At 41.7% G+C, this 12,906-nt stretch overlaps 1 protein-coding gene across 1 annotated transcript in view; it reads left to right on the top strand.

Annotated features, from left to right (window-relative positions):
* mfsd4aa (major facilitator superfamily domain containing 4Aa) overlaps nucleotides 1-12,906 on the top strand; it is a 74,616-nt gene that overhangs the window by 54,964 nt on the left and 6,746 nt on the right. The window contains exons 8-9 of the mRNA XM_037975455.1: nucleotides 9,576-9,646; nucleotides 11,941-12,061. Coding sequence (XP_037831383.1) covers nucleotides 9,576-9,646; nucleotides 11,941-12,061 — 192 coding nt within the window. The remainder of the gene's footprint in view (nucleotides 1-9,575; nucleotides 9,647-11,940; nucleotides 12,062-12,906) is intronic.

Genomic DNA, 12,906 nt, shown 5'->3' with positions numbered 1-12,906 from the left:
TTTTTTTTTTTTTGCACACAATCAGCTGCAGCAGATTATTATATCATGGTGCCCTGGGACCGTCAAACTCCCTTATCCCCCTTACACAATTGTTCTTTGTGATTATTTTATCATAAGCTAAGCGTAACCTCATTTCAGCACTCAAGTCATTTTAGTGATATCAAAGTTTGTTTACATTTTATCATTGCTAAGTGTAATTTCATTTTATTAATCAAATCATTTTAGCAATATCAAAGTTTGTTTATATTTCATCATTGACTAAGCGTAACCTCATTTTTTAGCAATCCAAGTTTTAAAGTTCGATTATATTTTACAGTTTGAACTCCATTACCATTTAGCATTTATAAAAGCTTTAAATGATTGCACCTTTGTGAGATCCCTTTGAATAAAACACGTTATAAAGCTGTAATGAGTTTAACAGAAATGAGAAATGAGCACAAATCATATTTTAGAGACTGTCATGCAGCAGTCCATTCATCCGTCCATCTTCTTCCGCTTATCTGGGGTTGGGTCGTGGTGGTAGCAGCCTTTCCGCTCCCCAGCCACTTGGGCCAGCACCTCTGGGGGAATTCCAAGGCATTCCTAGGCCAGCTGAGAAACATAGTCCCTCCATCGTGACCTGGGTCGACCTCTGGGCCTACTCCCAGTAGGACGTGCCCAGAACACCTCACCAGGAAAGCGTCCGGGAGGCATCCTAACCAGATGCCCGAGCCACCTCAACTGGTTCCTCTCGATGTGGAGAAGCAGTGGCTCTACTCTGTTTCTACCGGATTACTGAGCTTCTCACCCTATCTCTAAGGGAGAGCCAAGACACCCGGTGGAGAAAACTCATTTCAGCCACTTCTCATTCTTTTGGTCACTACCCAAAGCTTGTGACCATAGATGAGGGTAGGTACGTAGATCGAACTGGTAAATCGAGAGCTTCGCCTTTTGACTCAGCACTCTCTTCACCACAACAGAACAGGTGCAGTGCAGCACCCGCTGCACCAATCCGCCTATTCTGCTCCATTTTCCCCTCATTCGTGAACAAAATCCCAAGATACCTAAACTCCTCCACTTGGGGCAGGGCGTCTTCCCAGACCCAGAGAAGGCCCTCAACCCTTTTTTCCAGCTCAAGACCATGGCCTTGGATTTGGAGGCACTGATCCTCATCCCAGCTGCTTCACACTCGGCTGCGAACCACTGAAGCTGTAGATCACGGCCCGATATAGCCAATAGGACCACATCATCTGCAAAAAGCAGAGACCTAAGGCCACCAAAGTGGATTCCCTTAATACTTTGGCTGCACCTAGAAATTCTGTCCATAATAATTATGAACAGAATAGATGACAAAGGGCAACCTTGGCGAAGTCCAACTCTCGGCGGAAATAAGCCCGACTTACTGCCAGCAATGTGGACCATGCTCTGACACTGGTCATATAGGGACCTAACAGGCTGTATCAACGGGCCCGGAAACCCCATACTCCAAGAGTACCCCCCACAGGATTCCCCGAGGGACACGGTCGAACACCTTCTCCAAGTCCACAAAACACATGTAGACTGGTTGGGCAAACTCCCATGCACCCTCAAGGACCCTGTTGAGGGTATAGAGCTGGTCCAGTGTTCCACGGCCAGGACGAAAACCACACTGCTCTTCCTGAATCCGAGGTTCGACAATCCAACGGACCCTCCTCTCCAAAACACCCGAATAGACCTTACCAGGGAGGCTTAAGAGTGTGATCCCTCTGTAGTTGGAACACACTCTCCGGTCCACCTTTTTGAAAAAGAGGACCACCAACCCAGTCTGCCAATCCAGGGGAACTGCCCCCGATGTCCACGCAATATTGCAGAGTCACGTTAGCCAACACAACCCCACAACATCCAGAGCCTTAAGGAACTCCGGGCGAATCTCATCCACCCCCCGGAGCTTTGCAACCTCAGCAACGGAGATTGGAGAGCCTGACCCAAAATCCCCAGGCTCTCTAACCCTAACCCCTCAATAAAAGACTTGCTGGTTGGATTGAGGAGGTCTTCGAAGTATTCCCCCCACCGAGCCACGATGTCCTGAGTCGAGGTCAGAAGCACACCATCCCCACTATAAACACTGTTGGTGCTGTACTACTTTCCCCTCCTGAGACGCCGTATGGTGGACCAGAATCACCTCAAAGCCTTGCAGAAGTCATTCTCCATGGCCTCTCCAAAATCCTCCCATGCCCAAGTTTTTCCCTCAGCGACCACCCGAGCCGCATGCTGCTTGGACTGCCGGTACCTGTCTGCTACTTCTGGGGTCCCACAGGCCAAGAAGGCCTGATAGGACTCCTTCGGTCTGACAGCATCCCTCCCCCTTAGGGCTTGCTTCCCTGTCATGATGCTATACCCTCAATGGGGCAAAAGGTATCGCTGATCAAGCGAACCGGTGGTTGCATGGCCGAGCCAGAGGCGCCGGCGCGTGCATCCCAGCCCCCAGAACCCATTGGGTCGGGTCCCAGGTGCAGGTCACTTCGGGGGGCCGGGTGACGGCCGCCCAAAAAACTTGCGATATTGCCTTCATCCACAAGAGTGGGCAGTGAGGGGCACCCAGGGGAAGCAGAGGGGCATGGGCCATACTATGAAGCCCAATGCAATGTATGGCTTATGTCCCTCTGCGTCCAACTGGTGCCCCCAAAAGGGGAAAGTAGGGGCAACGTGTGGAAGCAAAGGGGCGTACGCCATACATTGTATTGGGCTTCATAGTATGGCCCATGCCCCTCTGCTTCCACCTGGTGCCCTTTCATGAGATACACTGCTAACAAGCCCACCCATTTGCAGCAGCCTTGCGGGACCGTGGCATCTGGACCAAAATTTAATCAGTTTGAGGGCCTCTTGTGATGATAATTTGCTGCAAGTTTCATTAGGATCCGTTGCGCGGTTCGGTAGATATCCTGCTAAAAGAAAATACTTCAAAGGGAATATCAAACACTCATAACTTCCCATTGGAAGCACATAAAGCCTACCAATTTACAGGATGTAAAATTTAGTGGCCGGAGTTCAAAGTTCAATTTTGATACGCCCAGATTCCAGAACAAAATCCCTTTGTAAGTTGTCAGAACCTAAACGGTCAAGTTGGGGTTAGTAGATTTTGATGAGTCACTCGTAGAGGGCTTATTTTCATGTTGTTCGGGGGTCCGTGTGATCGAGAAAACGTTATTCCTGTGTCTGTGTGACTTTTGACCCTGAGATGGCGGGGGTCAAAAGTCTGAAAAATTCAAACTTTGATGCTGAATAACTCAAACCCAAACTCATCGTGCTACACCCTCTCCCCAGGCACTACAGATGTACCAAAATGCAGCTCTCTACGATCTTGTGGCGGCTACTTCCAGTTGGCAACATGCTAACCATTATCCACTAATGGTTTTAGGTAGAGAGTGTCTGGGAGAAGCCCCTGTGCGCGTTTCATTTGAATCTGACAATGGAAAGGCCTTCAAAAATGTGAAAAACCCGAAAGGTCATGAAAGGTTAGGCCATGACGAGCACAGAAGTCCAACAACAGAACAAACGCTCAGGTTTAGATCAGGAGGGCCGTTCTTCCCAACCACACCTCTCCAGGTCTTACTGTCATTGCCCACGTGAGCATTGAAGTCCCCCAGCAGAACAAGGGAGTCCCCAGGAGGGGCACTCTCAAGTAACCCCTCCAAGGACTCCAAAATGGGTAGGTAATCTGAACTGCTGTTCGGCGCATAAGCACAAACAACAGTAAGGACCCATCCCCCGACACATAGGTGGAGAGAGGCTACCCTCTCATTCAACGGGGTAAACCCCAACGTAGAGGCACCAAGATGGGGGGCAATAAATATGCCCACTCCTGCTCGGCGCCTCTCACCGGGGGCAATTCCAGAGTAAAAGTGTCCAATCCCTCTCAAGGAGACTGGTTCCAGAGCCATGTGTTGAGGTGAGCCTGACTATTTCTAGCCGAAACCTCTCAACCTCCTCAACCTTCTGTAGCCGAGGATCAGACCGCCAAGGTCCCAGCCTTCGGCCACTATCCATCTCACATTGCACCCGACCCCTTTGGCCTTTCCCATTGATGGTAAGCCCATGGATAGGGGGACCCATGTCTCCTCTTTGGGCTGTGCACGGCCGTCCATGGGCAAAAGCCCGACCACCAGGCGCTCGCCAACGTGCCTGGCTCAAGAGTGGGACCCCGGTGACCGGGCGAGGGAACACTGCATCCAAAACTGTTGTTCTTCATAAGGGATCTTTGGGCTGCACTTCATCTGGCCCCTCACCTAGGACCTGTCTGCCTTGGATGACACTACTACGGGCATGAAGCCCCTGACATCATAGCTCCTGGGATCATTGGGGCAGTCAAACCCCTCCACCACGGTAAGGTGCCCAGGGAGGGTCTGATTTACAGCTAACTCAGACATGAAAGTTGGCAGGCAATATGAATTTCTTTAAGGAATGGAAGGCCTTTGTTTGTGTGAATGCTAAGTCAGCGTCACACTACTATTTTCCTGTTTAGTTTCTTTTGTAACTTTTTTGATTATAACTATTTAATTTTACCTTCATGTAAATGTAAAATATTTGATATTCTTAGATATAGTCAATAAATAACGTGAACATGTACAAAAAAGTGAAAATTTAAGTGAATGTGTTTGGAATGAGGATGCTTGTGGACTGGATTTTTTTTTCACACATATTTAAAAAAATAAGTTTTTCCAACATTTTGAAATTCAGTCTATTACGCTTTTTTGACACAAATTCTGCTGTGGAAAACACCCTCTCACATGGCACAGATGAGGCTGGAGTGCAAAGGTATTGCAATGACAACTGGAAGAGGTTGGGATAAATTCCCGTTCCTCCTCAAATTTTTTGGCCACCATTTGTTTGATGGTCTGAAAATTATAACAGTGAAACCAAAACAAAATCAATATATTAAAATTAAAGAATAAACAATTTTTTTTAATTTAAACTACTACTTTACATAATTTCCACACAAACTTTTCTGGTTGGCAAAACATATGAAGGTTCAAGGACTTGAACCAGTTCCTTCACTCTCCACAATGCTGAGAGGCTGGCAGTCCTTCAGGATGAAATTCAGCAGAGCCTCCTCCAGCATCTGCTTCCTAGAAGCTTGATGGTTAAAAATGAAGTAAACAATACATTTAGATTAAATAACTTATTAAAAGCAACTGAGTAATTTTTAAAATGGCTGTATACCTGAGGTTATTCTAGGTGTATGTGGGACTTCATTTTCATGTTTTGCCCTATAATGCCTCAGCATTGAGGAAGTGGATTTATTTAAGTAAGACAATTCTGTCAAACATATGCGACACTTAACCTGCAGAACATAATATGAAAGTAAACTAAGAGTCAATTTCAGCTGAATTTGGATTCAGATAGATCAAGTAGAAACTGAAAAGAACCAGACCCATTACTAAGCACCACCAACATTCAAAAGTGACCAAAATGTCAGCCAGAAAGCATAGGTACTGAGAAGTGGTCTGTGGTCACCACCTGCAGAACCATTCCTTTATTGAGTGTATCTTGCTAATTGCCAATAATTTCCACCTTTTGTCTATTCCATTTGCACAACAGCATGTGAAATTGATTGCCATCGAACCACACTCCATACCAGTAGGTGGCAGTAATGCACACCACAAGTTGTTTGCCAACCGCCATTAAACGCCATAAGAAGAAGAATTGATTGCCCATCAGTGTTGCTTCCTAAGCGGAAAGTTTGCTTTCACAGAGGTTTGATTTACTTGGAGTTATATTGTGTTGTTTAAGTGTTCCCTTTATTTTTTTGAGCAGTGTGTATGACAGCACAGAGAAAGTACAAAGCTCAGTGTCTGAATGCTCAAAGAGTTCTCACATGTAGTTCTTAAAACACTCTTGCAGGAATAGTGTGGCCTTCTCAGTCCAGCATTGTACTGTCTTGCACTGTGGTTTTGATCTGCAGATGAGGGGCCTGAAAACTGGTGTCAAGAACAGCATTAATTGGTCTGAGTGTCCAAGGTGGGTGCAGGGATGGGCTTTATAGGTTCCAGCAATGTTTTTGTAGATCTGATCTAATGTTTTGCTCTATCTTGTATTAATGTCTACATTTTTATGAAATCTGGAGAGCACAGCCTTCAGATATGTATGGTTGAAATCACCAGCTACAATGAAAAAGCCATCCAGTTGCTTGTTCTGTTGTCTGCTAATGGTGTCATGGAGCCTGCATATGGCTGAATTAGCACTGGCTAATGATGGAAGTGGATGGATATACACAGAAGCTGCAAACAATGCAGTGATTTCTCTGGGTTGATAACACCGTCTATATTTTAGCAGTATAAACTCTAGTTCTGGACAGCAGTGACTTTCAATAACAGCTGTGTTCGTGCACCAGCTGTTCTTTTTACTCACACACCCCCACCTGTTCTCTTGCCAGTCTGATATGTGATTTGCCTGGAAAATTGTGAGACCTGCCTGTCCCACAACTTAGTCATGGAGGTATTTTTTATTATTATCACAATACAACTGTTCATTTGGTTGTTTACAAATCAGTCTAATCCATCTTGTTTGTCTTTTTTATTATAATAGTTTAAAAAATACAGAAATTACTTGTTTGCTAAATCTTTTTTTATTTGTAACATTTATGTTTTTTACATTTTTTGTCAATAAGTTGGCAAAATAGGTCAGACTAGAATAGCTTTATTGTCAATATTGGTCACTGTAGGGTCCTACTGAGTTTGTGCTATTTCTTCCTAATGCAAATGAACTGTTTCATCAGTGTTTGGAAGGGAAACCCAGATGTCTCTCTCTTGATCTTATCAGACCAATCACTGATCAAGCTCCCCCCTTCTTCTGAACCCCAAGACAACCATAAACTAATCACTTTTTTTGACTCTAAACAAAATTTACATTCCCACCAGTGTCAGTCCTGTTGTGGTTTGATGGAATTTACACTCTGAGAAAAATTAACTCTGATTAAATTTTGGTTTCTACAGGGATCAAAGAAAAATCAAAGAAAAATAACCACATTCCTTTAGGACTGGAAAGAAAGTTCCACATTGCCCTCTTGTGGTGGATTCAAAGTTCTTGTTGACCTTTTTTTGGACTGTCTGATCAAATGTGCATTTTCTAACCTGTTAAAAGTAATTTTCTGCCCTGCAATCTTCATGTTACACTGATATTGTACCTAACCTTTCTAATTTCAGTTATAAGAACTTCTATAGGTTCTTATTTTGAAAAGTACAAGATTCACACTTTTCACCTTTAAATATATACAGTGCTGCTTGAAAGTTTGTGAACTAGTTGAGTAGTGTAGATTTTTCTTCATTTTTACCACGATTTTCCTATTTTCTCATTACCAGTTTTTGTATATGAAATGTCAGGTTTATGTTCATCAATTCCATTCACTTGTTTTGAGGAAAATGTGTGAGTTGAATGAAAAATGGAATCAGAGCAGCTGCAAAAGTAAATGAACCACAGCTGCACTGATAAAGACAATCAAGTAAAAGACTCAGGTGAAGCACATGTGAGTGCTTGAGTAATCAATTAAGCAGACCAATCAAATGAGATGCCTTGGGAAAAGTTTGGAGGTGCGCTGGTTAAAAGGGAGAGGAAACCAAGCAAACCACTGTTGTGTCAGGGCATAAAGACCAGATCAACAATGCCGAGAGGAAGGGAGACATCTGAGGATGTCAGGAAGAAGGTGGTGACAGCCCATCAGTCTGGGGAAGCTTCACCAGCTTCATCCATCCACTGTAAGACAAATCATTTACAAATGGAGAGCACTAGGCATCACCGCAACTCTGCCCAGAAGTGGACGGCCGTCAAAACATTCATAAAGAAGCACCAGAAAAATAATAATGCAGGTAAAGGCCAACCCACGCATCACCTCCAGATAGTTGCAGACCTCTCTGTCAGCATCTGGGATAAATGTACATGCGTCTACAATCAGGCGAAATATCAATAGACATGGCATTCATGGGAGAGTTGCTAGAAGGAAGCCTCTGCTCTCAAGAAAGAACAAAGCTGCACGTTTAAAGTTTGCCAGAGAACACTTGGACAAACCAGAGGCTTTCTGGAAGTCCATTCTCTGGTCGGATGAGTCCAAAATTGAATTATTTGGCCACAATCACAGGCGCCATGTTTGGAGAAAAGTAAACACAAAATTTAAAGAGAAGAACCTCCTCCCAACAGTGAAACACGGTGGTGGAAATGTGAAATTCTAGGCCTGCTTTTCTTTTTTAGCATCTGATCCTTGTGCTTTGCCACTTTCAGATTTTTCCCCTCAAGCTAAATTTTCCATCATTAAGATGTTTTTCCCAGTTTATTTCGGCAGTCATAATTGACTTTATTTAGGAAAATTTAGTGAAGTTAGTCAGAACATTAGATAAACTGACATCCACTAAGGTTGGGCAATATGTAAAATTTTGTCAACCGATATTCGTCAGTCCAACAAATGACGATGGGTGATATATTCGCTCAGGTGATATCTGGACTTTTTTGTCATCTCAAATGGAACAAAAATATCTGTGCATACCGGCCATAACACCTTCGGAATGCGTCTTTAGCACCGCTGGTAATGTTGTTAACAACCTGCGCACCCTGCTGAAACCCAAGAAGGTAAACATGCTTGTTTTCTTGTCAAATAATTTATAAGCACTTTCTGGAAGGAACAGGTTCCCTTTTTATCTTCTTGTTCTGATTCTGAGACATTGTAGTTTTTAGAAATATTCAGTCATTTATTTATTTTGTATGCGCCAAATTGCTCAGTACTCTTTCTTTCTGTTATAAGTTTAAGTGAATAAATTGGCACTCCACTTGGTGACACACAGGGGAGGGTGGAGTGGGGGGTGCGTCTAAAAAAACAACAACCGTCGAATGACTCAGCCTGTCATCAATGGTCTATAAATTTGTCCAAACGCCCAACCTTAACATCCCCCTGAGCGCTCTTCCAGCCAGCACTGCCTACCAAGAGCCGAGCAGCTGACTGTTGGATCAGCCTGGAAAGTCTCCAGTTCAATCTTTTAGCTGCTTCAACATCTAAGTCAATATTTTGGTACCAAATTCAAACATTCAATAATTTTCATTACCTGCCATAACTTGTAATATAATTATTTGTTTAATAAACATCACATAAACAGAGCAAAACTTAATTCAGTTGTGTGTGTGGGTGAGTGTGTGTTTTGATATAATTATGATCTTACTCCGAAGCGAAGAACTTATGGTTCTTAACTTTATGAGACTGATAGACATATAAATACTAGATTTACATAATTTTTCCCTCGTTTGAGGGAACTGTTAATGATTAATGATTTATAATGTCTTCATCATATTTCATATACCCCTGCTACATCACATACAATGGAATTACAAGTGCATGTCCTTATGTTCATGTACGTATATAAAAAATATGGACAACTCTAGATAAAGGGTAAGATAACAGTATAAATGATAAAAGCAACAATGTCTGCACACAACAAAATCTACAGATTATTTTTGAATTATATACACATTTGTACATTTATGGAAATTTTTGTGTTTATTTTAATATTTTCCTCCTAATTAAGGATCCTGTTATTTCAAATTGGTCTCCCTGGTTGTTTTGGTTTTGTGTTTTACAGGTTCTGCTACAACAGTCCTAGTGATGAGTGCCAGCACAGGAGAGGTGATGTTGCAGCTGCTGGTTGGATCAGTAAGAAATGGCCCATCTTCCTCACAAACTTCTAACCACGCCATGCAGTCCAATTAAATGAAAGGCTTAGAATCCTTTAAAGTAATGCATATCATCTGCCGCATTTCATGCCAAAGTTTTAGACTAAGATAATCTTTTGCTGAGAAATGATGGAGTTGTAGCTGTTTTGGTCAAACCTTGAAAATAACATTGTGCAAGATCTCTTTTGATCTGTTAGTTCTCAGATTATGTTTTGAATAACTCTCAGCTACTGTTAGATCAAGTGTTAGCTCAATATCTGTAACACTGACTGAGATATAGCCATATTTGTGTTTGCTTAAGCCACTTAGCTGTGGTGGCCAGCTTGAATTGGGGTGACTTCCAAAGTTAATTAGTTGTAGGTGTACATCAGAGATTACTTTCTGAAAGTTTTGTTATCATCTGTCCAATGGTTCACAATGGTTTCTGCTAACAGAAAAACAGAGCTAACTGCAGTTGTTAATGGCAAAGTTTTAAAGGAGAATTGAAAAGTGTTTTGAAGGTAACATCAGTTAAAGGAAAATCATAAAATATGCTAGTTGTAAAATTTAAAAAAAAATCTTTGGTGTTTTTGGCCTTTTCCGTGACCCCCCTGACGTGTGAAGTCAACAGAGCCACTAAGGTTTAAGAGCATTCAGCATTTCAACAGCAAATGGATCAGTACTGGTACAATAAAGTTCAATGCATTGCAATTAATTGTTCGAACCAGCCAGAAAATACCACTGGAGTTTTATCTTTTGGCTTCCTGAAAGATAAAAACTTTGTTAGATTTGGATACATAAGCTTCAGTATGGGAATTCCTATCAGAACTCAGGTTTGGAGATCACCACAGAGAACGAGACGAAAAACAGGAAGTTTTACTTCAAACGTGACATGAACGCACGCTGTCATTAAAAGGTATGAGCTGCTTACAGGCCGACAGCCTGAGATCAGTTTGTGATTCAGAGCAGTTTGTTATTGATGAGAAAATATAGACAATCCATGTGTGATTAAACAAACAGTCTGAAACTGCTGTTGATTAGTTTACTTTGGTGTGAGAGTTCATAAAATGTGTGCACATTTTTAACGAGTTAGCATTGAGTTAGCAACATCTGCCGGTGTTATTGACTTGCAGTGTTGTGTACTGATGTCATCAGAATGATCTGGTGGTAAATGGTTCTCACCGTTCCATGTTCCCAACTCAGTCATTATGTACATCGTTTTGTCAGCCATGGTGGTCCTTGTGATCATCAGAATCCAAATCTGAAGAGTTTTCATCCGATTCCAGAGATCCAGGTGTCAGTTCAGGTTCATACTGGTATTACTCCCACAAAGTCTTCTAGCGTTTCTTCGTAGTCAAAAGAGGGTTTTTCTTCCATTTCCACTAATAAACAACCAGACAGTAGCAGTGTTCTTGGTTCTTTAGCAATCTTTGGAGCCTGCCAGGGCACAGTGCACATCATGAACCCAGGACAGCAACTCTGTCCCAAATCACCCTACTCCAGCATTTATTGACTAAATCTCTAAAAACAAGTTTTTTAAGTTTTAGGTCAGAGAAATGGGTTCCTGAAATGTTTTGTTGAGAGTTTTTCACTAAATGACATGGATGCAATGTCAGTAGTTTAAGATTTGATTTCAGTTCTCCTATACAGTTTCTAGAATTTGCCAAACAGCATGTGATAGACTTCAAGTGCTTCTTGGTAGCCAGTCCTATTTGAGATTTAACACGTTTTTTTCAACAGTAACTTTCTCTTTGCCACTCTCCCATAAAGCTGAGACAGGTGAAGAACCTGGGCAACAGTTGTTGTAACTCAGTCGTTCCCATCTCACCTGCTGAAGCTTAGAACTCCTTCAGAGTTCTCACATGTGTCTTGGTGGCTTCTCTCTTTATTTTCTTCTTTTTGCACAGTCACTCAGTTTGTGAGGACTGCCTGCTACACATGTCACATATTCCTTTAATTTCTTGATGATGGATTTCACATCCCTTTGTATCCATTCCCTGACTTGTGCTTTTAAATAATTTGTCTGAGTTGAATAAGGACAGTCACTCCAGAGGGTTAGGGTTGGGGGTGAATATTTATGCAGTCACTTATTTTACATTCCATATTATTATTTAATTGGTATTATTCTATATAAATATTATTTTACTTTGACATTGAAGGGTTTTTTTGTAAAGAAGGACAATTTATAATTGATTTATGACAGCAATGAAAGCATAAAACATCCAAGGGTGAATACTTTTTATAAGCTCTGTACATTTTAGGTTTTAAAATATAGATGTGTGTTGCTTCCTGCAGGTGATCCACAATCAAGGCAGTTACTCCTTCCTGTTGTGTTCTACAATAACCTCCTTTATTGGCTTCTACCTGTTCCTGCTGCTCCTTTACACCTGTCGGATCCACAAAAACCATCAAACAGGTGAATACACAAGGATACACAAGTGAATGGAGTGAATTAAACCCTTAAACTACATCACATTTGTTTCACATATTTTAAGTGCAACAGAGTTCATCTGTTTATTTCCAATAAATATTACATGTTTTTTGTCTTATTGCTGGGAGTGATAACATGTTTTTAAGTCTAAAATGGGGAAGCAAAAACAAAAGTTTACATCCCACTTTAAAAAAAAATGGAGAAGCAGCTGCTCCACCTGCTTTACTAAGCTGGCACCTATGGTCATAGGTATTTTTCAGTTTAATATTGACAAGATATTAGCCACTGGAGGTGTGACTTTAGTACGTTTTTATTTTGAGACCCTTCTGACTGTAAATTAAACTTTGATATTTAACACTCCACAGAACTCAGGTAGGTAGGTAGGTACATTTATTTATATAGCACTTTTCAGCACAAGGCGACTCAAAGTGCTTTACAACACAAGAACAAAATTACAGACAAAGTTACAGAACATGATAATGAACAAAATTACAGACAGGTACAAGATACAATGATAACTAATTGTCTAAATAAGCTAAGCTAAACCAAACAGTTTAGTTCTGTCCATTTAGTCATGCTTAGATCTAAGTGTACAGGAAGAGAAAGCTAAACTAAACAGTACCGAATTTCTAAATGGTAAAACTAAACAGATCTAAGCATGACTAAATGTACAGAACTAAACTAAGCTAAAACTAAAACTGACGGTACCAAACTATCTAAAAGTATCCCAGGCCCGCTATACAGCCAAAGTAAAACCAGACATATCGAAGCATGAGCTAAGACAGTCAAAAATAGTAGCTAAACTAAACAGATCTAAGCATGACTAAATG

This window comes from Kryptolebias marmoratus, linkage group LG4, assembly GCF_001649575.2.
Source record: "Kryptolebias marmoratus isolate JLee-2015 linkage group LG4, ASM164957v2, whole genome shotgun sequence".
NCBI classification, from domain to species: domain Eukaryota; kingdom Metazoa; phylum Chordata; class Actinopteri; order Cyprinodontiformes; family Rivulidae; genus Kryptolebias; species Kryptolebias marmoratus.
The sequence above is the reverse complement of the archived record's forward strand: the minus strand, read 5'-3'. Positions and strand labels throughout refer to the sequence as shown.